Raw genomic sequence first — 25,609 nt, forward strand, 5'->3', positions numbered from 1 at the left:
TCTTTTACCAGGTACCTGAAAGCAGACAGCTCTAAAGCCACAGGTATCTCTGCTCATTCACCCTCTAAGTGGTCGCTAATGTGCCAGAACGATGGTGATTTTGCCCATGTGGAGAAGCTCTTCCACTAGCAGCTCAGCAACCCTTGGGAAGTTGCACAACTTGCACCTGAAAATGCACTTTGGGTACTTTTGGTTTTGAAATACTGCACCCGAGTCCTTCCATTTGCTCCAGGTAGCTCAAACCCAGGTGTATCCATGCAACCCCAAAGAGCAGGGAGGCTGGTCTCCTCTCAGCCCTGGCTTTCTCCCAGCTGCAGGGTAAAATTCACCCATATTTAGGAAAAATGGAAGCCAGTGAGGGTATATCTTTGAAATTAGAACTAAATAGTGAAAAACACCCCTTTTCAATAAAAATAGTTAGATGCCTGTGACTGCCAAGCCAAAGAACTGGTTTCCTGCTCAACTTCTTTTGGCAGAGAAGACTCTGTTCAAAGAAATGTTAGAAGTCTTGTTAGAAGAAATGCAGCAAGCTGTACAGGCAAATACTCAGTATAAGATGACACAACAGCATCAATGACAGCCCATCTGTGACAGCTCTTCACTTGTGGAGACACAAGCTCATGTGGTGCTGTTTGAAAGAGGGTCTTATGTAAAAAACACAATGCCTTGCACAAACTTCTGTACCTACTCCATTCCACTGACTGTTGGAAGCGTTTGTAACACAGTGAAGATGTGTTTATTCCAAAAACCAAACCAAAATCATCTTGAAAGCATGTTTCAGATGCACAGTGTGCATCTCGAGAAGACAGATTTCCTCAAGTGCTTTGTAGTGCTGTAAACGTGCTGGTATTAATGAAAATATTCATCTGCTAGCTTCAGGCTGATGCCACAAAATACAAAGCTTCACCAGCTACCAAGGCTGAGCAGCAGATCAACCACCACGATAACCCAGAGCCAATGCCAAAGCAAATAAAGGTGACACGCAATTCTTAAGTCAGGGAAAGGTGCATTTCCTCTTCTACATGCAAGCTTCTATATGAGGATCACATACTCTTTCAGTATTCTGAACTCAGAAATGTGCACAAGGCCAAAGGAGGTTTATCAGATTGCTTTGAGAGTGACAGGTCTGGAAGGAGAACTGCCTGAGTGGTGATCTGCCTCACTGTTGGGACTGCGAAGGCAGTGCAAGACAAGTTTCCTCTTAACTCTGTGCAGTTTTGCTTCCTACTATATAATCAAGGCCCAAAAAGTTACTGCTTCATGAGCTGGAGTATCTGAATTCCAAAGGCAGTGCTGTTCTTGTCCTTTTCCTCCTTTCAATCCCTCAGATACCAAGAAAATACAAACATGACGATGGGTTTCCCCCCACTGTAAAACCTACAGTGCCTCCTCTCTCTGCTTGGCCCAGAAGTACCGCTGCCAGATGAAAGGCAGACTGGAGGGTAGGGCTTGCAGGGGAGAGAAAAGTACACTCAGGAAAAAAAAGAGACCAGAAATAGGGAAGAGGAAGGAGTCAAACTGAGGAGTAGAGAAGAGGGAAGTAGCAGCAAAGAGGGAAGTGAACCAAGAAACACCCATGAAAGACAATGCTGCTGCTCGTCCATGCTCTGTGCTGTGTAAGAGGAAGTTCAGCAAATGCTGAGAAAATACAGGATCTTTGACCCATGAAGAGGCAGACCATTACGGAAAATTGATGGAAAGAGCTATTTATTCCCTTCTTTACTATAAACCCATGTGCTTCATAGTTTGTGGTTAAGCCACTTTTGCAAGCACAAGATACTTCATTTATTACTGGGTCTTGCAGATTACATTCTATAGCTGGCTGACAGAGAAAGCCCCTTCTACTGCAGTGTATTTACATGCTAAATGTGGTGCTTTATCTACTAATTGGCAGCCATAGCTTTTCAAAAGCATTCAGAATTTTAAAGGATGGAGCCAGCTTTGATTAAAAATTAAATGTTTTAAATAAAGCTATGCAATCTCATTTATTTCACAAATGCTTTAAAGCAGCAGCAAGTCACCAAGTGAAATTTCAGCTGCAGATCAGTACCATATGGAGAGGAATTAGCTCTACTTTAGTGTACCATTACACATGGTGATAAGCAACACCGGTTGGCACTATAAAACCACTCAACCTTTGAGTTATACAGATGACCAGGGTGTTGCACAGTTGAGGCTCAGACTCATCTGACCAAACAGGCAGTCGGGAAGGAAGAAACTCACTGAATACACCTTAACAAGAGGGTAGAAGAACAATTCCTCCTACCCCCAAACGGGGATCACTTTGAAGCCTGTAGATCCACCAAGAAGCAAGCAGAGGGCAGTTGTGGCAGTATCAAAGCACTGAATTCCATGGATTGCAAACCTCAAAAGTAGGGACATCTCACGGGAGAAGCCATCTGAAGAACCATTCTCTCACCTAACTTCAAGGAGATTTATGCAGCACTAACAGCTGATAACAAACCCCACAGCTGTATTTCCTAGAACAAGAATCATGCGCATGGATCTAAAAGCCCAGTAAGAGGCCACATCTGTTTTACCTGTAGATATGCCCCCAATTTTAGTACACTGTCACAAATGACCCCTTCATCTGCACACAAGTGACACAATGTACAGAGAATGCCCTGGGCCAAGTGTATCAATGCACAAGGTAGAAAGCTCCTGGAAACTGTGGTCTCTCTGATATGTTACAGGCAGAAAAAGTAATCAGAAGTTTTCTGGCATTGGATATACATTGTCTCTGTGAATAAATACGCTAAGTAAAGGAACCACCAACGGAAGGTCCTCATGAAAATAAAGCAAGAGACATCCAGGTTACATATGCCAGTGACAGCCACGAGGGCTCCAATTTTCTTAAATTTTATTTAATCAAAGTTAAGACGTGGATAAACATAAATACAGCACAGGTACTTCAGATCATTCTTCATATTTGTGTACAGACAGACTGATGGATGTAATCCCAATGAAACCTGCAGTCGGTGAAGTGCATACAGCCTTCCCCCCACACACACACACAAACAAAACCCGATTTAAAAAAAATCAAACAACAACAACAACAAAACAAAAACAAAAACAAAACAAACCCACAAAAGAAAAACCAACCCCCCCCCACAATCTCAGCACACACTCATTACAAATGATTCATACATAAATAGGTAGAGGGTGCAAACAAGCTAATATGCGAACATGTATAACCTCTCGTTAATGGGGGAAAAAAAAAACCAGAAGCAGCCATAATGATTAAAATACATTCAGTTACTGATAACTAGTTGTGCCATACAAGGCATTATCAAAAAAAAAGGAAATTGTGCTGCAGAGAAAAGCTATATACAACAAGAAAATAAACTGCAAAGTTAACGCATGCATGTTTTACCCTGGAAAAGCACAGCCCTCCAAATGTTCTCTCCATGTTTGTTATAAAAGCCCTCTGCACTCAGCTAAAATTAAAATGATCTTAAAGGATAATACTTGTAAAGTTTACTTAAGTCTTCAGCCACAGAAAACTGCAATGAAAATAAATGTTCAGAGTCATTTTCAAAACAGGAAGAAAAAAAAAACCAAACCCAAAAAATCTATTCATCTGATGACATGCATGATTAAAAGGTCTAGGCAAGATACACTGCTCTACGTTCCTGATGACTAAGGAAAAAAGCTCAAGTCAATTTAATCTGCAGATGGTCAGAGGATTTTTGTATTCCAGCACAAGCAGCAGTTCAGATCTTCTGAATCTTTTCCCCAACAACTACAGGATTCTCTTTTCTGATTTTCTCAGCAGCATCGGCTTTGTAATTGTAAGAGCAACTGTGTACGTCTGAATAACGGTGCATACCACAGTAAACGTTCCCACACCGACACTCGAACCCTGTGGACAGAAACATTAGCTTAGACATTTCAACAGTCTTAATTACACCAGTTTGTTTTAAATCCTGAATGTGTTCACTCACTAGCAATAAATCTCAGTCCCCAGTGTCAATCAGCCAAAGAGCCTCTGCTGCAGAAAGCATAAGAATCACAAATAATATATTTTGAAGCGATCACAGTAAGATTTTATTTGCTCATTCCTTCCTATCACATGACACTAGCACAAAACATTCCTAGAGACCTCCTGCTTGCCTTCTTTATGAACCTTCACCCCACAGAATTCAAGTTTTCTTAGGCCCTTTCACTGAACCACTGCAAAGCTGGTTAGTGGATGGCAGCAAGCTATCATCCAATTCCTCAGCTAAGCAGACTTATAAAGGGAAGTATTTGGAATTATGAACTTCACATTCAAGACAGAAGTTGCAAAACAAAATCATACATGACTAAATCTAGTAAGAGCCAGCTGAGAGCACCTTTGGCCGAGTTTTATTTCAAATCACCATCAAGACAACCATGCCCCATTTGCCCTTTAGGAAAACCTTTCAAAGGTCCAAAGCCTAAACAAGTGTAAGAAGAGTAGAATTCACAGTTCTTACCAGTGAGTCCAACCTTCTTCCTGCACATGAAGCAACGATTCTTTTTCTGTTTTGGTTTGTCAAGTGACTTGTCTTGTTCTTCAGGTGTAGGCTCTGTGTTTCCTGACACTGAAGCTAACATTAAACAAAAGTCAGTAAGAACAACAGAAAAAAAGATGTCTGTCTCTCCCCTTCCTCTGTTTAAATTGCACGATAATCTAAAGCCCCTCTTATAAGTTTAGGTTCTGGGGTGAACCATTTTGCTGTAGCTTCCATGCCTTAAGTGTACTGGAATCTCAGCACAGGTACATGAACTTCCTCCTTCAACACCTTCAATAAAATTTAAGGAAAGAATTCATTAAATACTCAAAGTTCACAATACGAAAATAGCATAATGAAACAGAATAATAAAGAATCAGGTTTAAGAGTAAGACTCAAGTGCTGTTAGATTTGGGAAGAGAATCCAACTCCCAAATGTTTCCCCACCAATGTTACTAGTCCAGTTCCTAAAATCTGCTTGTAAGCAGCACTGTATTTATTAGGATCAGTTGAGTAAAACACTCTGTTTCAAATATTGAATCAACATTATTTTTGCTGAAGGCTGCACTCCTGAGGCCCACACAAAATGCAAGGTTTCAGAACTCTGCCACTCTGTCACTGCTGCTCTTGCACACTTGGAAAAAGCCTACAGAGGGGCTACTCACATTGCCTGGGAAAAGGTACCTTCAGCTCAAGATACACAAGCTTATAGGGAGGAAGCACTATCCTGAAACCCAGAAGGGAGCAGGTAGAAACCTTTTTTTAAAGACACTTCAGCTAAAGATAGCTTTTAACCTACTTTAATATTCACTCACATCTGAAGGAGACAGGTTATAGGCTGTGTGGGAGAATATAAACAAGTCACGGTAGTATTTGCATGACCCAGGTATAAATAGAAGTTGGCAGGTTTTCCTCAAGTATTTGCACATTCCTTACATTGCAAAACAGAAATAGAAACCAAAAAACCCAACTTCATTTCAAGAAGGGCAAAGAGCCAATCTCTGCCTACCAATCATAGCTAGATCATAGCAGGATCAGTCTCCAGCAAGTAAGGGACACAGAAGCCAGGAATACTTGCAGCAAAGAGTCAAAGAATGAGAACAAGCTCCAGCTAGGAAGAGCATCAATGGAAGCTGAGCTAGAATCAATACTGTAAAGGAGGAAATACAAGGGAAAAGGCTGCAGGGAAAAGGCTGCAGGCATCTGGTGCAGCAGGACTTTTGTTAGGCGGAAAACTGTCAGATGCAATAATGTGCTAGTTCTACACCAGTTGACTGCTATTCTGCATGACAATTCTGCTGCGGTATCTTTTTTTCAGTGCTTCTACTCTGGTGATTTTGTTTTTAAGAGAAAAGGGCACCTTCCATTTTTGCAATGCAAAAAAAAAGGAAAAAACCCAAAACATAGTAGTCTGTACCAAGCAACATCAAGAGGTAGCAAAATACCTGACCACCAGCAAAGACTTCACCAGACTGGACAGTTTATTCCAAGGGTTAATCTAGCAAAAACTGTTATACATGGTTCATTAAATCCTTTTAAAAAATAAAATCACCCATCTATGTTACAAGCAGAGCTTTACTTCATCTTGAAATTTCTAAGAATTGATAGTTGGCAAGAAAAAAAGGTTCAGTGGCTTTAAATGGCTGTTAAAGGGCGCATTTCTGAGTGGACAGATAATATCCAAGGTCTGCAAAGCAAGAATCAAAAGCAGTAAAGACTAAAAGATGTGAGATATGTATCAGAAGTAGCAAGACTCACTCAAATGAACCCTTGTAGTGTTATATATGGAACAGACATTGCAGTGTTCATTAATTCATTAAGAAAGCTTCATGCCATAAATTTAGCAGTTAACATTGTCAAGTTTGCATTTCCTGTTGTAGCAAAATCCAGTTACCTCAGTGTAAGTTTTACTAAAAGCCTCTGTAACTAGCCAAATTTAGGAAAAACTGGCACCCTTCCCTGCATAACAAGGCTTTAACACATACACACATTTTCTTTGTGCATATGGCTCTCACATTAAAAAGTGTTTAGAAGTATTTAAGAGCTGCTGCTCACTGTAGAACTGAGTGCAGAGATTCTTCTATTGCTGCCATGAGTCACTTTGGATCTTACAGTAACCATAAATTTTAGATCTCAATTTGGTTTTGCATAGAAGATTTTGAATCAAAATCCTCTATGATAAAATTGTAAGTATCCCACCATTAAGGCATCTTTAGATGATGAAGGACCAGTGTTTAGTGCTACAACTGTGATGAATGAAATAGAAAAAAAGCCAGGTAAAATGCAGTACCACCCAGTTTGGATCTTGCAGGTAACACGTTGCAGCCACTCCCAGCTGCTGTACTTTGTCTGGATTTCTGGATTCCAGGATACTGCTGCCTGCTTTGCTTGAATCAATTCCCTCCCTTCCCCAGCCCCAGCTCTGCCTTCAGCTGGAGAACAGAAGCACTAGCAGCACCAGTACAAGCTGCCAACTAACCAAAAAGGAATAAAGCATGAGACACATTTTTCTGGAGCTGACAAGTTGGGCTGGCTACTAGAAGTTCCCTGTTTACAGACTATGGTCTTAGCTGATCAAAACAAGCAGAGCCTGGACTTCCTCCTAAAGGCAGAAGCTTTTGCTACTGCTTTGCTTGGGTCAGCCCTACTTGAACTTCAGTATACTCTGGCCATAAAAACAGCATGCACAAGACAAAGCACACTCCATCCAGTCTTTGCATCCCTGCAGGCATTTGCTGCAAGATTCTCTCCTCTCCCTGCTCTGGATGTTTTACATTTGTCACTCTTGCATTACTAGGCAGAGCTTCTCAAAGAAAAAGGTTCTTCATTTGCACAGGAAGAGAATGAACAGCTACATTCACCTCTTAAGTGAATCTGCCCAGACCTATGAAGAAGAATACCCACTCATTCAGAAGAATGAAATGTGAACTTAAGGTTAAGATCGTCACTACTTCTTAACATTACTTCAGCTTAGTGTTAAAATTACGCCTAAAATACAGCATCCCAGTGTTGGGAAGAGGCAAAATATGTAAGAGCACACCTACCTACAGCATTTAGTTTTAAATCTGTTTCATTAATTTTTCCCTTTTTCCCTGAAGCATTCATCTACTAAATCAAGATAGAAACACAGAAAATAATCTAGGCTATCATAATCATACTCTACCTCCAAGCCCCTGGTACTATCACAAAAATGTGGAGTATCCATCACTTCCTTTCTAATCCTGTCCACTAAGCTAGCCTTGGTAAGATCCACTGAAGTTGATGCCCTTAGTTCAACAGCATTCATCTTAGGTCCAGGTTAGCTCCACAGAATTCTGTAGCTATTTAATTGTTTTAATACGAAGGCTTTTTAAGCTTAGTCAGCAATGACTGAATTGTTTTACCTCACTAAAAACCCAGCTGAGCACAGAAACAGACGGCTTTGTTCACATCAGCCATGTACCTTTTAACTAGTTATTCAAATCTTAGTTTGTATTTTGATTTTTCAAATTAGTAAGCGCATCATATTACAAGACTGATTGCATTTTGCAATGCTCATATTTTGACCTCTCTGATTCTCAAGGAGTTAAAAAAAAAAAATCAAAGCAGCTGATTTGGCTCCCAGAAGCGTTCAAAAGTGCCAAGAACCCCCCTATTAATACAATTTATACTTTTAGCCCTAAATTCCTCATTTGGAAGAGCTCCATAAAGTATGTGATGGATTGTTCCTGCCTTCCATGGCAAGTCTCATGTAACTTTTTTAAACATCCCTGAAATAAAGCATGAATCCCAACCTGGATGGTTTTAAACTCATTAATGCTAGAGAAGTGAAGAGCCTCTCTCTTCTCCTGCTTGGAGACCCTGTTAATCTCCTGGCTAACAAATAAGGAAAACTGCCTGGCTAATCCTAACATGGCCCTAAAGTTGAGTAAAAGGTACAACAGCCCATGAGGCAATGTAAAAATGAGTTTGAGAGATGCTTAGAATAGAAGAAAACTGAATTCTGAATGATGTGGGGTGGGAAAAAAAAAAGAAGCTGCAAAATTGTGACAACAATTCAGTGAAATCCACTTAGCATCCATCATAAGCAGCTTTCCTTTCCAAATTTACACTTTCAAAGCAAAACACTGATTTTCAGTTAAGGAATAGCACAGAAGCAATACTTCAGGAAACAAGGCTGACCCTGCCACAGTGAGTTATAAATAGGGATTGTAATTTAGAACTGCAATTACATGGTGGTGGTGTTCTTAGTTTAGAAATCACTATGGTACAAAGAAAATGACACAGCTGAGTAGTCTGAACACCTGATATAGATTGAGCCTTGAAATACATACTGTAAAATGTGAATACGCCCCTGAAATCAAAGCTTTGAGTTCAGAAAACCATCTTTTCTTCTTACAAGAATTAGCTTAAGAGGTGAGAATTAGAAGGAACACAGACTTATGCAAATGGATAAAAGACACTCCTCAGAAAACTTGCTGGGAAAAGTCTTTTCACAGGCCCAAGCCACCTCAAAGCATCAAAAAAGATTTTAAAATAAAGCATTCTCCCCATCTCCCAGCGCAAAGACAGCAGATCCTGCAAGCCTAGAGTTTCGACTTTCGGCTAAGCCAAGATACATATGTAATCAGAGAGACTAACTCAGGGACTGGAGGGAAGACTAAGAATCATGAGACTAACAAAGGCAGGGTAGTAGGAAGATCATCTTACAGAAGCTGCCTTTATGTTCTCCAATATATACCCATCCATTCCAATGTAAACCTACAGTGCAATATTCACATGTCTGACTGAGGTGTTCTACTTCTCAGAGGTTCCCAGGAAGAGATACGCCTGCATGGGAGCAGGGTTGCTGCATGAGGCATCCAGCACATCCCAGGTTCCCTCTACTGCAGAACAGGGATGACAGTAGAGCCTTATCTGAATTACTCAGAAGTATACCAACTGATAATCTAGCTTGCAAACCTACCTCTGCTGTGCTAATCTATAGAGCTTCAGAAGCATAAGCGTTTCCAGCACTTGCTATTCTCTCAAGCTGGGCAAGGCCAGACATCATTGATCGATATTAAGAGCATGTCTCACATTCATTGTCAAAACTGAGACAACAAGAGCTCTCAGCTTCAGAAAGAAAACTTGCAGGTATGAGAACTTACATCTAGAATATACCTTTTAAGAGTAAGCATCTTTCAGTAATTGACATCTCAAAGGCTAGTACAAAATGGCAGTAGCATTAAAGCATTTTCTCCAAGTTTTAAAGCTGTTGTTTGGGTGACAGAGGTGGCCTTATCCAGCACAACAGCTGAATAACTTCCCTTCCATCTAAAAGAAGGGTGAGCTCAGGTTTAGAAAGGTATCCAAAAACAAAACTTTGATACCAGAGGTACAATAAAAGAATGTATATTTAGCATCTTTAAAGTGGAATTATATGTTTTATCTGTGGAAAACCCAAACTCCTATGTTTAGACTAGTCTACAGAAACATAACTCTACCCACTAAAGCCTTAGCTGTGTCAGCAGAAGTAAAGGCAGAATATACTTGCTGACTTACTTTTAAATATCTTTTATAATGTCTGTGGATTTCAAGTCTGAACATTTTTGCCTTTTCTTAAGAAACACTTTTTAAAACTCATGCATTTTAAGCTCTGCAAGCCTGCACATAAAAAGGAAAAAAGAGGGGGGAAAAAAAAAACAAAACCCAGTGTACCAGCAATAAGGATGTTAGGCCAATATAGTTAAAATCACCCACTCAGCCATTTTCCTTCACACAATCAGTTTGTGGTTTGGTCATTTCCTAAACTGAATGTCAGTGTGCCAAATTATTACACCACTACAGTTTCATAGGTGAAAGGTTCTTCTACAGGTATTTCATGCTTATACAAGATACTAACACTGTTCTTATAATAGCTATGTCCTAATACCCTGTATCACAGAGTTATAAACTTGTGATATTTGCTGCAAATGACTAGTCTGAGAAGACAGATACTCAAAACCCTACTTGCATGTAATAGCTGAGGCATAAAAGACAGAACATTAGACTGATTTATGATGTGCATTTCTAGCCCTAATCAACACACTTATGGAAGACCCTGAAATCATCAGTTAAACATAGAAGTTTTCAGTTTAAGACTTGCCTTTTAAGGTTTATCCTTACTTGTGTTGATTTCACAGAATATTTGGGTTTGAGACTAAGCCATCTCTTGAACAGACATATATTAGAAGAGTCAGACTTTAAAAACATCATTCATCCATTCTGTCTCTGAAAACTAGGCACTAACCTTGCAAATCTTCTGTCTCAGGTACTGTTTTGTCCGCAGCCGTACTATCTGGTTGGGATGATGCTACAGATTCTGTTAAGAGTGACTGACTTGACACAGGGCTGGAGGGTAAAAGAAAAAAAGTCATGATTTTTGAGGTATGCCAGGTATTCCAGAAAGAAACACATTATAGAGTCTTTCTTAATGAAAGCATGCCAAAGCTTTTCATGCTGAAGTTGCTTCTGTCACCATTTAAAAATGCCACAGTGTCCAAGAGTACTAGAGAACCTGAATTGATGAAAAAGTTTAATGCTTTGTGTTAATATTGAATGCAATAAACCAGTTCAACTACAAAATGGGAATAAATATTTTGGGGTAGTCTGAAGCATACACAGAAGCAACAATGCAACATTCAGTATGCAAGGACTTTTATAACATAAGTCAGCAAGATAATTGTAGAGGAGCTACTTTTGGTGTTCTAGCGATATGAACAAGAAAATTGCAGCATGTCAATGTTTCCAGTAATAAAGCATCTGCAGCTGTACACAGAACTCCTTAGGTTTTCACAGTTTAAAGTGGTGCTGGCCAAACTTCCCAATCCTGTCAGCAATACTGCTAAAAATCACAGCATGGCTGGAGACTCACAGATGAATACCTTGGATGGTTCTGGGGGAGAAGTTCAGTATTAGCAGTCACTCACAGACAAACTGTTCACCCAGCAGCTCTACTATGGAACAAGAGAGAACTGAAGTCCCAAGCGAGACGCAGTACTCCCCCTTTCCACTTAGAGATTCATTCCAAATCCAAGAAATTGGATTATCCAGCAGCCCATGAACCAAAGCCCTACCAGTAATCTGTGACACAACCAAGGCATTGGAGTTGAAATACTAATTGCCAAGAACAGCATGTGGATCTCGAACTGCAAGTCTGGTCACCTACGAAAGGGCATTGTCAATTCACTAGATATTTTCTCAGCATATCATAACTGAGGTATTACCAGAGACTGAAGTTGAATCCCTGCTTTTATGTTGGAAAAAAGAAGTGAAACTCACACTTCAAAAGAATCAGTGCAAGAGCAACCATCCACTCATTTCTCCTGTAACCAGTAATCAAGCCAGTGATCAAAGAGATACCTTTTTTCCACTTTCATGCTATTAAAGATTGTGTGAGAAGAACCCAAGGCACTGTAAATGGTTCACTCTGTGCATCGAGATGGATCATTTTGTTTTGTTTTTTTACACATACCAGAAGAGTTGTATCAGGGTAAGATATCTATTTTCTACCCCAGTCAGAAATCCCAGAATGGCAAGACCAAAAATAGCATCAAGCATGGCACCTAGCTCTCAGTTCATATGCAGGACCCAAGCATGAGATAACACCTCCTATAAAAAGCTAAGGAGCAGAAAACAGTCTGAAAAGAATTGGCCAACGATAACTGATGAAATCACCCTCAGCCTGTGCTTTACTACATTGTGATTTCTAAAGGAAAGTCAGAATGAGTATTACTGCAAGTTAGTGTGATATAGTATGGAAGCTAATATTTTCCGCCCAATTTCCAAAACTGAAATGCAGCCACTAAATATAAACAAATATAGTGAAAAGCACTTAGTAAGTCTGAGTGATTTACAAGAAGACATTATGTCTCCTTGAATAATCCAGTTGGAAATTGCATGTTTCATCAGAAATCAGTTCCATTACACAACTTAGAGTAAGATTTAGATATCTCTTATCCCTCTTCTAGTACACACCACTTTTTGCAAAGCAACTAGTTTAGCATACTGTATATCATACATTGATTTATGAGAGCTCTGGAAAACAGCTTTCTGCCATTTTACAAAATCCTCACATTTCTAAGATGGAAAGAGCTCTCCTTTGGTAAAGGTACAGCCAACTGCATGTTGTGGAGTCAGAAGACCAGCCAGACAAGCCTCTGTAGAACAGCCCGAAGCTGGCATGGCTCCTATTTGAGGCTAAACTCTGAAGACGAATTTGCATTTGAATGTATAGCAAGATGTAGCTAACAGATCAGCTACTATTTACTGTGAGATCCCACACTTCAGAGTTAGCAGTTAAATCTTACACATTTTCCTAATCCAGGTCCTACTATTTAATTATGCAGTATCAGTACACTTCATTTAATCACCCTGATATTTACTTCAAAGCCCAGAACAGAGAAACAGCTTACCTTGGCTGCATAGATGTCGATGGAGTTGATGTAGATTCTAAAGTTGACTGAGTTTCCTGGGCACTGCCTTCTGTGCACTGAACTGGTAGGGACTCAGTTATACTACTGACAGAGGGTGCTGGAAGGAAGACACTAATGTAAATGTGTTAAACTACTTCCTGGGATTACAGAAGTTATACTATGCAATTATTCTTTGACCCCCATGACACCAAAGTAATTATGTTTGACTATATTTTGATCATGTTCCAGCCTCATGTCCACAGAAGTTACACAACACAATTCTGAAGGTGGAGCTTTCAAATAGTTACTATTTTGTGCTAATCAAAGCATCGAGCAACAGCTTTCTCAGCATGAACTGCAGTATTCTGACATAAACTTGGGTTCTGGCTGGAAAACAAAGATGGATCTGTGAGAAACAGTAGTGTAGCACCCTAATGACAACTTAGAATCCATTCTGAAGTTGTAGAACCTAGATCCCCGTATCTCAATGGAAGCTATTGCTTCAAATGGTCCATCCCTGGCAGTGTTCCAGGCTAGGCTGGACAGAGCCTTGGGCAACACGGTTTAGCGTGAGGCATCCCTGCCCATAGCATGGGGTTGGAACTTGATGATGCTAAAGTCCTTTCCAACCCAAACCATTCCATGATTCTGTGATACTCCAAGTGCACCCTGAGACTCCTTGCTGTCAGTATTCAGCCAAGCCAGAAGAGACATTTTAGCAGCTCCAGCGAAGCACTCCCTAACCCTCTTATCCCCAGAAGAACATCAAGTTGAAAACATTGGAGTGAACAGAGCAGAGAAAGGTTTCCTCTTTGAGGACACTACCACTAAAGGGGGAAGAACCCTCCAGCTTTTTCCACAGAGTAACTGTAGGAGGACAGCACTTATTTCCATGGGAAATCTCCTCTGTACGAAAGACCGCAAGCAGATGGAACACTGGGCAAAAAGGAACAAAAAGGATCTCTCCCTTAAGTTAAGGGCAACTATTCTTAAAAAGCATCTACAGGTTAATCCTTCAGCATCAGACTGCAGGAATTAAATACCTGTATTTTAAATGCTTTTCACAAACATTCCCCAAGCTAAATGTTATCTCTGCTGTCAGTGATTTCAGGAAAAATATGTTGGTATAACATTTTTATATCTTTAAATTGCTAACACCTTCCGTATTAATCTGAGTATTTCCAAGAGTCTACTTCTGAGCAGGTTAATCACAGCACAATTATATCATGAGCACTTCATCCAAGCTCATTCCATGTTAGAATAAAATGGTTTGCACTAATGATCCTATATTTTTAGTATTTGGACATGATCAGGAAGCAAGTTGCCATCTACTGTATCATTTGGAGTTCTTCAAACAGCTGTATGTTAGCATTACTTACCAGGAGGGCTAATTCTACCATTACTGTTCTGCCTTTGAAGGTGTTCTTTGTAGCACACTGAACACATGCCATTTGTACGAGGATTCCCATAAAATCCGCAACCAGTGGAACAAAGCATAGGCACTTGGCTACGGTTAGTTTCTTGAGCCATTTTCCCTTCTTCTACAAACCTGAAATTGAAACATACAACCCAGTATTTAGCAACCTGAGAAAACCCTTCTTTTACAGTTGGCATTTGAATATCCAGTTTCCTGTAGTTCAGCAAAAAGATCATCTATAGAACAAGCCTTGTGGATAACTCAATGCCTTTTCCTAATAAAAATCTACAAGGTCTGCTCAATAATACAGACACAGCCATATATATGATTTACATGACCCCATACATACGGACCCTTCCAGCCCCATTTTGTGGTCAACATAGAGCTTGCAAAGAAAAATAATTTTAGGAAATAATAATGGAAATAGTATTGCTTTTAGCAGTAAGTTAAGGGAAGGTAGGGGAGTGGGACACTTATGTCAAATCCTTCTTGAACCATGAACACCTGATACTGTGAATGAGTACTGTAGAATGAAAAGACAAGCATAGTACCACATGCTTACTGCATAATAGTTATTAACAACAGTCACATGAATTCACAAGTTACTGTTTAGTCACCACATCATTAGTGAAGAACAATAACTACTTACCACAAAATCTGAATTATGATTTTTCACATAAAAAAAAAATCACCTCTTCAGTCAAAAATACTACACTATGCACATGTACCAGTTTTGTGTGAAAATAGAAATAAGAGATAAATATCAAGGCAACTCCTAACATCCCTAGATTTAGTTTTCTTTGTAAAAGATCTCTAAACCTCCTTAATACAAGAAAACGACAAAAAATTGCCGTATGCAACAGTATTCTGAGCCCCCAAATGTTCTCAAATGGTCTCACCTGTACACGAGTTACTGACATGTCACTCAGTGAGATACAAATTATTTTTCCATTACCTACCCCCCCAATCTTACCCCTTTTTGTATCAGTTTTGAAAGTAAAAAAAAAAAAAAAAAAAAAATAATCCCAACCCTTCTCATTAAGAAACCCAAGCATCTCACGGTATCAATTCTTTCAGTCAAGACCAGTTTAGGCCTACCATTTTATACTTCCTGATTAAAAGTTAGGCTGAAGCATGGATTATTTTAGTTCTTGCCAGTCAAACCAAAGCGAAACAATATTACAAAACAATAATAATAATAAAATAATAAATCTTTCAAGTAACATCAATACAAAAAAAAATTTAAAAAGCAAAGCCAGAGATGAAGGGGTTTCAAGATGTTTGAAAAATTCATCAGCTACAAAGTTACAGAATTAAACTACAGTAAGAAGTACAGAGTAAAAAGATTTCCTTTTACATAAGATGTTTTTGAAGCCAAATACAAACAAGTTTTCCATTATTTTGGTTTTATACAAATATCCTCCTCTCTTCTCACACCCACATGCATTGCATTTTGTTTTTATTTCCCCAAAGTAATGCAATGGATACCTCAAAAGCAAACCCCTGGGTTGCAAAGCTAACAACAGAAATGACAGTCAAGTCCTCTATTCACAGCAATAAGGTACTCTCAGGATGAGAAAGCATTCAAGATACAAGGAAGATGTACAGGCAGGAAGACAAAATAAAAATCCCTGATAGTATCTCATTCAGCTTCAACCTGCAATTAAGCTTATTTCAGCTGTTTGACTGCACTCCCCCATCCCAATATAGAAGCATTTGCTTTCCACATACAAAGCCCCCATTGACCTCAAACGACAGCTAAATTTGATTTTGCTGAAGTACTGTACTTGCAGCTGAAAGAGCACTTTCATTCCGGCCTTTCTCCAGACAGCCCTTTAGAATTCAACTGCAAGTAACACGAGTGGGAATTCAATTCTTATGCTGGGCCCAACATTAAGCAGGAGAAAATTCAGAAGAGTGTAAATGAACATGAGTTTTCTGTGCTTTGGTAACTCAAACCCATTTAAAGATTAAGCCTTACACAAGTCACTCCTGGCACAGAATGTTTAAGATTGAAAGACTAATTTAAAAACATTGGACAGAACATCTCATAAGGGCTAACAGATTCAGTGGCACAATACAAGTATTAACCCTTTTAATTTCAAGCAGCAGCACAATAAAAGAGCCTTACCACACAAACTTTCAAAATTAAACCTGATGGCCTTTCTGGTCAAGCAGCACACAGGAACTCAGTAACAGCATCAGTTACTGCTAATTTTGTTACTCCCTGACACAACCACTGCTGAAGGACCAGGTGCTAATGCAATCACAGCATAACAATTTCTAACATGGATGTAAAAAAAGTTCTGCTCTGATTCAATAAACAAATTGTGAAAGGTGCACAAAGATGCCCAGAAGAAAAACAAGAAAAGCTGGACTGAGTTCCAGCTAAGCCAGTTCCTGAGTTCATTAACCAGTGGATCCTGCCACCAGCCAAAGCACAAGCCACTGGCATGAGGCTCCAGAATACTTAAATCTCCAAGGGGAAGTGCCAGGGATTCTTCTGAAGAGCTTTAATAAAAGCCACAGGAAGTGGAAGATCCTTCATTGGTTGCTAATATTGGGGGAATAAAATGGACAAGAGATAGGATCAAACTGATGCAACGTTATGAAGTCAAATGAGAAACAAGTTGAACACAAACACAATGGTGTGCTGCACTCAGAAGAGGGCAATCGCATACAGTCCCCCACACCAGCTCCAGCATAATCCGTACCTTTACCCACCCAACTAATCCCCTGAGCCACCAAAAAAACCCCACTAGGAAGAAAAGGGCCATCACCACCATAGAAAGTTTTCCAACAGTTCACTGAGCTCAGTCAGTTCACACACAGAGAAGCAAAAAAAGGAAAGAAAAAAGCGTAATACACAGGGGGAAAACTGGTACTGATGCAAGGGATGACAGATGACACATGACACATGACAGAGGGGAAGGACAACACGCATTTTGGCAGCTGCTGAGATGGTTGAACTGATCTATTCGAACCCTAAAACCACAGAAAGCCAAACCAGTATAAGCAGCTTTTGCTCCCCAGCTTCTCCCTCTGTCTCCCATGCTGTTCCCTCCCTCTCACTACTCACATGCACCAAAATGAATCAAGGAAGTGATCACACTTAGAAAACCAACCACTCCATCTTCTGCCAGTTAGTTTTAACACAGACTGCTTTTCGAGCTTGTGTTTGTCACACGTGCTGTATGGGCATGAGAGAAGGTCTAGCCGAAGACACGTGTGGAACCACTTGTTTCAGCAGCAGAGCAGGCTTAAAGCATTAGCCTAGCTTAAAACAGGCACTGAAAATATAAGGGAGGAGATCCAAGTGCTGGCGGTTCCTGCCACTGCACTTCAGACATGCCTCTCCTGTACAGACCCATACTGCACGTGGGCAAAGGCCAAGATGACACAGCTCTATGCCTCAGGGACTTTCCTTCCTCACTGCTCAGGCAGGAGTCAAACAGCTACAAGCAGAGCAGCCTGACTCTGTTCCTATCTCAGCAAACATGCACAGCAAGAGGTCACTGAACAGATGTTTTGGGGGGAGGGAAGACCTCCCCTCACCCCAGTTCTTGGCTCAGATTCAGATGATTTTTGTTTCAAAACCGTCCATAATTCCTCACACAGGAAGATCTTTAGTATTGCAGAGCCAGACCATCACATAAGCCAGTAATGGTGGGCTGACACTGAAATTGCAGCCTTAGCAGCACTGTGAAAGGGGTGAGCCTGCTCCCACAGCCCCATTCCCTGCTGCGCACCCCCGCCCTTGAGTCAGATCAGTTCATCCATCTGACGGAAAAAATGGGAGTATTTATTCTGGTGGACTGGAGAGCTTGCTGAGCCGACAGAGATCAACTCTAGACAACTGACATACAGAGCAAAAGGAAGTGACAAGGCTAAAGATAGGACGACCCTTTACATGGGCTTACCCTTGCTGAGCATCACTGTAAAATATATTGCAAGTGCATACCCCACCTGTAGTTTCAAACCGGTTTCCTAGCTTGCCTGCAGTACAAAACTGAAAGCAACTTCATAGCTGAAGTGACAGCAATGCCCTGGGATCATCATGGCTACATGTATGTCCCACTTGGTTTGAGGTATCACAAGACAAACATGGAGCTTGTAAATACTGCAAGTACCTCTGGGCTCTGCCCACTCCCCTCAAGCTGTGCATGCACAGCATTCACAGGGTCACCCTGAACACAGAATTGATTCATTAAAAAAAAAATACAACCCAACTCTTAACAATATTTTAAGCATATTTTCTGTTTTGCTTTACAGTAGTCGTATAACCAGTTGTACAAGCACTAATAAGTAGGAAGCAAACCAGAGGGAGTACAAAAGCCTTAAACACCACAAACCCAGAACATTCACTTTGTTGAAGATAACTCCATGAAGAGACTTTTGTATTAGCTAAAGTTTGCTAAGCTTAAACCAAATCTCTAGAATTTTCTTCTCAAAACCATTTATTGCCACTAGAAGCACAGCAGCCTGCAGAGCTGTGTGCTAAGTCCTCTTTTCCTACAAATTTGGTGGTTCGAGTGTACCCATTCCTCTTACTCCCGTCATACCAACAACTTCATGCATCTGTAAGGCCTGCTTACTGCTGCTGCTACAGGTCCTACCATTCCCCACTCACCAGTGCACATTCTCAGAGAGTAAATTATTCTCTGTATCAAGCAAAACTCACAATCAACCATATAAAAGACATTCCCGATTATAAAGTGTATAGAGCTGAAGCTGTAGAAACACTAAAGCAGTCCGAATCTTTTGGACATCAGGTTCTGTAGGGAGAGACACACCTTCCTCCAATACTCTGCAGAGCAAGTAACAAAATATTTGTGTACATCCCTTCCCCACAAAGCAGGCACCACAATACTAGTCTTTTTTCCACCTCCTTCTTTTCCTATTAATTAAAATGCTTATATGCTACTAGTTTCAAATCACTGATACCCTAGCTTCATAGCCTTCAAATGTTAATCAGTAAGATCAGAGCACAGTATTTAGCAGGATTAAACATGAGGTTTCAGAATAATCTCTTTCCCTTCCCCCTCGCCTCAACCAGAAAACAAGAACTCCTGCACAAAAGCCAGCCTTCTCCTCATCTTCCTCAAAGATCTCACAAATTCCAGTTGGCCTCATACTTCAAGCTGTGGTAGAGAAAGCGAGCAGATCCTCATATCCGCTACCCCAGCTCAAATACACTCTCGTGTTCTGCAAACACTCCTAAAATCTGTGACTGGTATGGGAAGGATCCCTCCCAGCTGCTAACACTGAAGCAGAAGAGACCACCCAAACAGCATTCTCCTTCACCAGTGAAACTGAACCATACTGATGCCAGCTTTGAAAATGCTTCTGGAAGAGAAAGCAGAGCATTTAGCATAAGCTGCTCTCTTCACTGTCTAAGATCAACGCACTGACAGATTTCAGCTGACACTTACCCTGAAGGATGAATCCAATTTTAACAAGTGATTAAAATATTCCCATTTCTATCACGATCACCTTTATAATGAAACAGTTCAGCACAATAAGAAGCAGCAGTACTAATGGTCATTTTCTTTGTGCTAACAGAGCAAGGAAGAAACTGCAAAAATTGTAATTTGTGCCATTTAAATATATAAAGTTTTATCCCAAGGACATATAAAAGCAAGAGATGAAGTTGTGCAGACAAAAATACATTTCATTTTAGAGCATGCACTGGTACAGATATCCATCACCTGTATCACCAGATGAAAAGGCATGTTGGTACAAAAAACAGTAAATAGAAAATACATTCCTCTACAGGCTTATCAAAACAAATGGCAAATAAAGGCTGAGGAGCAGAGTCCCGCTGAATCTTGCTGAAGTTATCAAAGCACTGGCTGTGTTTGAGGATGCCGCTTCGCAGCAGAATTTGCAGATACACAGCTCCTCAGGTGTCCTGCTTTCAGGACACTACTCAGGGTATAAAACACTGGACTCATAGAATGACCTTGTTTTCTTTTTAAGCCATTTCTCTCTCCCAAAAGTCCCCAATTTACATTCACTGAGCAGTCATTTGTAGCTGCTTTAAAGCATTAGCATGTCCCAGGAACTTGCTATGGAGCCAAGAAGAACTGGCAGATTTGAATAGGGGGCCTCAGTCATTACAGTTCAGGCCAGCGTGCTCGTTGCAGTCAGACATGTCATTTCATCTGCAGCTCACCCTGGCTAAAAACTCCAGCTGGTTCAGATTTGCCAGCGTAGCTACATGTGTGGTTACACTGACCCAGTTTCATCAGAATGCTTTGAGTTAAAAAAAGTGAATATGGTTAAGGACCAACTATGCAATCAGATCTGTAAGGGCAGTGACCTCTTTGTTCCTGCAGCAGCAGAACACACAGCTGCTGCATTTTTCAAAACACAGGAGTTATCCAACTTCCTCAGCACTAAGAGAACCCCTGCATTTTAAAGCTTCCAATTCATTCCAGTAGGCCTCGAGTTTTCTTCCTGCTTATGACTAAACACAATTTTAAGTTGCAATTTGAATTACTAAGGTAGAATTTATACAATGACATAATATTAAAACCAAAATATTCACACTAGTGACCAAAGACTTACATAAGATGTTTTCTCAATTCACTTAAGTCATTCAATATCTACTTATGTTCCAGTCTATTCCTGTTGAGCAGCTTTTTATTTTTGTTTCATGCATAGACTTATTTTAGGCTTCAATCAAGCACTTACATTAGACACTCCCAGCAGAAACTTTACAAAAAGATGGAAAGAGTTACAGAAGCTTTTTCTTCATTTCTAAGTAGTCAGCAAATTTAAAACCTTCAGTGCAAGAATTAATATAACTAAAACTTGGACCCTCAAGAAAGGTACATTCTCTGTACTGCGCAAATCCCTGATTTAAGATGGCGGAAAGACTGAAAGAACCACACTGGTGGAAAAGAGCCATGCATATGAGAGAAAGCGCAATCTCAGAAGTGGCAGACGGACAGAAAAGAGTTTAGGCATTAGGAAGGGAAGGAACATCAGCAACTTTCGTAACTAATCCCAGCCAGAGTATCATGCTACCAATGTTACATCATTACACAACCCAGGAACACTTAACTTGGTACAGACAAAGCCCCTAGTGTTAAAGCATGTATATTGCCAACTACAGCTGTCTGCTCTTATACTCAAGGTCACATGAGGAACAAGAGAACATTTCAATACAACCTCTTCAGTCTTACTAGGCAAGAACAAAGACACAGATACTATACTGGTATCAAGGAGATCACCAATAACAAAGATTCAGCTTTCTATGCTTGTCTGCATACACTATTAATAGATGTGACTTTGAAACTGTAATTACTACTTGTGGCCATGATCAGCCTTTGCAAAGTATAGATTACTAAAACCAAAGATCAACTGCTGTAAAACAGGGTACCTCAGAAACTCTCATTCACCTCATGTAAATGCATCAAATTACTTTCAGTGACCACTTAAAGTGTACAACCAAAACCCAGAAGTATAAGCACATTTCTTATTTAATTTCCAAACTTTTTAGTGTAGTCACCATACCAAATAAGGGGGCAATTCCATGAAGTTTACTACTCTACTGAAGATTAACCCTAAAAAAACCCTAGTGATGCAACAGGTATATTTTATTGACTAGTAGGAGGAATCACATTTTGTTTACATGGGATTTCAAAGAAGCAGAGTAGAGAGAAACATACTTTTGTCTAAGTGTTGGAATTACTGAAAGCTGCCACACAGAGCTACCGGCTTTTCACTACATGATGGTGTGGTTTCTGCAGAAATCCCCACTACTTCATGCTGGAGCATATGGTAACTGCTGCAGCACTCAAAAGAGTAAATGCAGACTCTGTATACAGCCTTCAAGGATTTTCCTCTTATTTTTAACGTTGGAGAATTAACACAGAGCCTAAAGCAGCAAAATACAACTCAAGATGTCAAGAACTATCACTAGTAGTACATTTAAGCACGTACATTTGAACTTCTTAATTGTTCGAGATTAACGGCAGCACCACTACAATTCAGCCCATGCATATGCCAGTACCCAAACTTTGTGGTATTCAAAGAAACATTTTTTCCTCTTAGGAAACTTAATAGCCTATTTACTTCTTATTCCCCAGCAGCACAACACATGTGCAGGCAACCCCAGTTAATCCAAGAAACTCTAGTGAGGAGAAGTACAGAGATGCTTTCACAAAGAGCACCACTCACGTGTTCTAAGTTTCTGTCTCTTCAGTGATGACTTATCAGAAAATCTAAGCTGACAAAACTGCCTTTTTGGAGAGGTCAACCTGAACGCAAGTGAACAAAAACCAAAACCAAACTCACACACATCACAAAAGTCACTTCTTGGTTCAAGAGAAAAAGCAGCAAAGAAGCCTTGGAGGTAGACAAGCTTGTTTACAGCAAGACACGATAGGGTCCTTCGATAAAGGTAAACAGTAAAAGCACTGAGAGTGACACTGCAACTATAGTTGTTCTGTATGAAGATGATTTCTTAGTGAATTACAGACCACAAAAAGTGAACATGAGAAAAGAACATGTCATGTTTTGGGAAGCTGTTTTTGTACTGGTATCAGAGATGGTCATGGTGAGAACAGTTTAAGCAGCATATCCAAGGAATGCAGAGAGGACACTGGCCAGCTGCCTCACTGGTCATGCTGTCCTACCCAAAGCACTCTATGTCCATAAACAAGCTAGAAGAGAGACCAAAGTGTTTTTCTCCCAAAATATGAAGCTGCACTTACTCAGTTTAGTGCACCCAGATCACCCCAGCTTTAAAGCTAGAGGCAGACAGGCTCAGCAGGTCTATTTTTGGAAGACGGCTGTCTCTATGATGAAACTGCCACAGAAACCTTACATGAAGTTACACTTGTAATAGAACATGCAACTACTACTAAAAGAGCATACTTTTAGGTAGCACTTGCTCTGGCATCTCTCTCAAGAAGAATAAAAACTCAGGAGATACACCCATTACAATAACTAAACTATCTCAGTACTTGCTTGTCAGCAGCCTGCTACATCAACTCACACAAACCACAGTCTCCACCACATGTACCTGGACCACTGTCATGCTGCACTAGTTGCAGATACTGCTCAAGAAGCCCTTTCCTCTCGAGTTTGTGCTATCTCTTCCCTGTACTTTGGCATTAAGGTGCCTAAGCCAAAGCCTACAGGAACCATCAATTTGCTCTCCAGATTTCTACACAGCCCTATAAATTTAGAGCTTACTTGAAATTTGTCAGATTACAGAAATGCCTTCTCTTAAAATGCTCTATAAAAGCTAAGAAAGCTTCTCTGAAACAGACAAGACAAGGCTACATTCCACTTTCTTTGGCATCACATATTGAAGTCGGACATTCCAGAAATCAGAGGTTGAGTAAAATTAGAATCAGGAGATCCTAGAATTCTCTATATTCCCTTAAGATACCAGACCAAAGTTTAAGGCATGCAGGAGGGCAAATCCATAGATTACCTCTGATGCTGTGTTTTAAAACAGGTTTGGCTTTACAAACTGGTAAAAAGTAACCTGTAAGAAGGATCCAAACACAAGATTACCCATATGATTACTGAAAGAATAGAAATAGATTCAGTAATTGCTTCTTTTGACCGTCAGTGAATAACTAGTCTTCTCTCAATACAGCATAAGTTTCACTTATTTTAAGTATATCAAATTCAGAAGAGATAAAATCCGCTTTAACACAAGTCCCCAAAATAGACAGTTTCTTGTTAACAAAACACCTGTTGCTGAGAACTGACAGTAAGCACAAAACACATTATAATTTGTTTTTATAAACAGCACTATGTAGAATTTTAATTAGCTTATAATGCTACAGCTCTACATGGGCCTAATGCTAAGGGAGGTCCTGCTTTAATATGAGGGTTTCTGGCTGTTAATAAATGAGGTGATCATCGTCATCACTTCTGGCTGGGGCATCTTGAATTCAACTTAACTTCCAAGAACATTGTGATTATCATGCATGATGTGTTGCTCTATTTAGGATTATGCACTATGTCTAATTTAAGTGTTCAAAATTATACAATACCCATACTGTGGTTTGATGGGGAACTCAACCTAAAGCTAACGCCTGACCAAACGAAGAGTGTATTTAAGGACAAGTTTTATGCTGAAGAGGTATAAGTATGAAGTTCCCTGTGGTGAAGCTGCATTCCTCATCTTTTGCAATGCATTTAAATTTAGTCAAGGGACTCAAAGGTGCTACTTTGCTTTAACCCTAATGCTATTCTAAGGTTTTTCATTGTTGGGTTGGTTGGGCTTTTTTTCCTTAATTATTATTTCAGTCACTGGGGAAGCCAGGTTACATGATGCCAAACAATTTACTGGATGTCTAAATACTAAAACCTATGACACTGCACAGAGCATAGGAAAGTATTATGCAGTTGATCAGCAACTACCATGCTGGGCAACTGGTATTTACCCATCACTTTAATATACTGTCAAGTCTCACTAAAGATATGAATATACCAACTGGTCACACTATGAAGTTTTGCATCTTTGTTTTCTCTCAGCTGTCACGTTACACTGCCTGAAACACTGCAATGTGTAAATGTGCAAGTGCAACCAATATACATGCATCCAATATGTATTTATATGCAACTTATGCAATGATTTCATGATGCAGGTAACTCATGGCTTTAGATACTTCTGCCACAGTGTTGCTGGGCCAGGAACTCACCTACCTTGAAGGCTTCATTCTTCAAAAGCTTGGATTGGTTCTTGTATCTGGTTTATGGTGCAGCTCTACAGCTCTGCTGCAGGAGGAAGGTGAAAGTACTCAGGTAGTGTCAGAACTGAGCTCTAAGGCTCACATCACCAAGAGGTCAGAGAGTGAAAATTAAGAGATGTCTTGTGCAGCATTAACTAGCCAAGACAGTGCCTGATTAATATATAAGGGGCTAAGGAACAATCAGAAATTTGCACTGTGAGACACTCTTCTGTTTTCCTAAACTACACCACTTGCTCAGATGGAGAGGTCATTACACTGTTTGATGGAAGGAAAAGCTTAAAAACTATTGGAAGAACTTGATTAAGGACAACTGGCAGTGGGGGGAAAAAAATGCCATCATGGAACAGAATTTTTTTTATCCTTCTTTCCCAAGCCCATACAGAACAGACTGCCTGTATTTCAATTTCTCAACTGACAAGACAGAGCTGACAGCTTTCAAGTAAGAGCCTGCATTGCAAACACTGTGCTTTAATCACCAGAGCATCCCTTTTACCTACTAATACTCCAGGTACAATTCTGCAAACTGCTTTTCTGACAATCAGGTTTACTATTCATTCTGTTTTCAGACAAGTTTCAGCT

The 25,609-nt window shown here is 40.1% G+C and overlaps 1 protein-coding gene across 7 annotated transcripts in view; it reads right to left on the reverse strand.

Moving 5' to 3' along the window:
* Window positions 1-2,821: 2,821 nt before the first annotated feature.
* Window positions 2,822-25,609, reverse strand: part of ZFAND6 (zinc finger AN1-type containing 6) — a 36,924-nt gene continuing 14,136 nt past the window's right edge. For 5 of the 7 annotated variants that reach the window (XM_080626736.1, XM_080626734.1, XM_080626733.1 and 2 more), the window contains 5 exons: window positions 14,269-14,438; window positions 12,890-13,007; window positions 10,726-10,826; window positions 4,458-4,571; window positions 2,822-3,862 (listed from right to left, as the gene is read on the reverse strand). In XM_080626736.1, the coding sequence (XP_080482862.1) occupies window positions 3,714-3,862; window positions 4,458-4,571; window positions 10,726-10,826; window positions 12,890-13,007; window positions 14,269-14,419 (633 nt within the window). In that variant the 5' untranslated portion in view covers window positions 14,420-14,438 and the 3' untranslated portion in view covers window positions 2,822-3,713. Of the gene's footprint in view, window positions 3,863-4,457; window positions 4,572-10,725; window positions 10,827-12,889; window positions 13,008-14,268; window positions 14,439-24,979; window positions 25,043-25,609 lie in introns of those variants that run through there. The other 2 variants (XM_080626732.1, XM_080626738.1) reach the window with 2 other exon arrangements.

This window comes from Psittacula echo (assembly GCF_963264785.1).
Source record: "Psittacula echo genome assembly, chromosome: 10".
Taxonomy (NCBI): Eukaryota; Metazoa; Chordata; class Aves; order Psittaciformes; family Psittacidae; genus Psittacula; species Psittacula echo.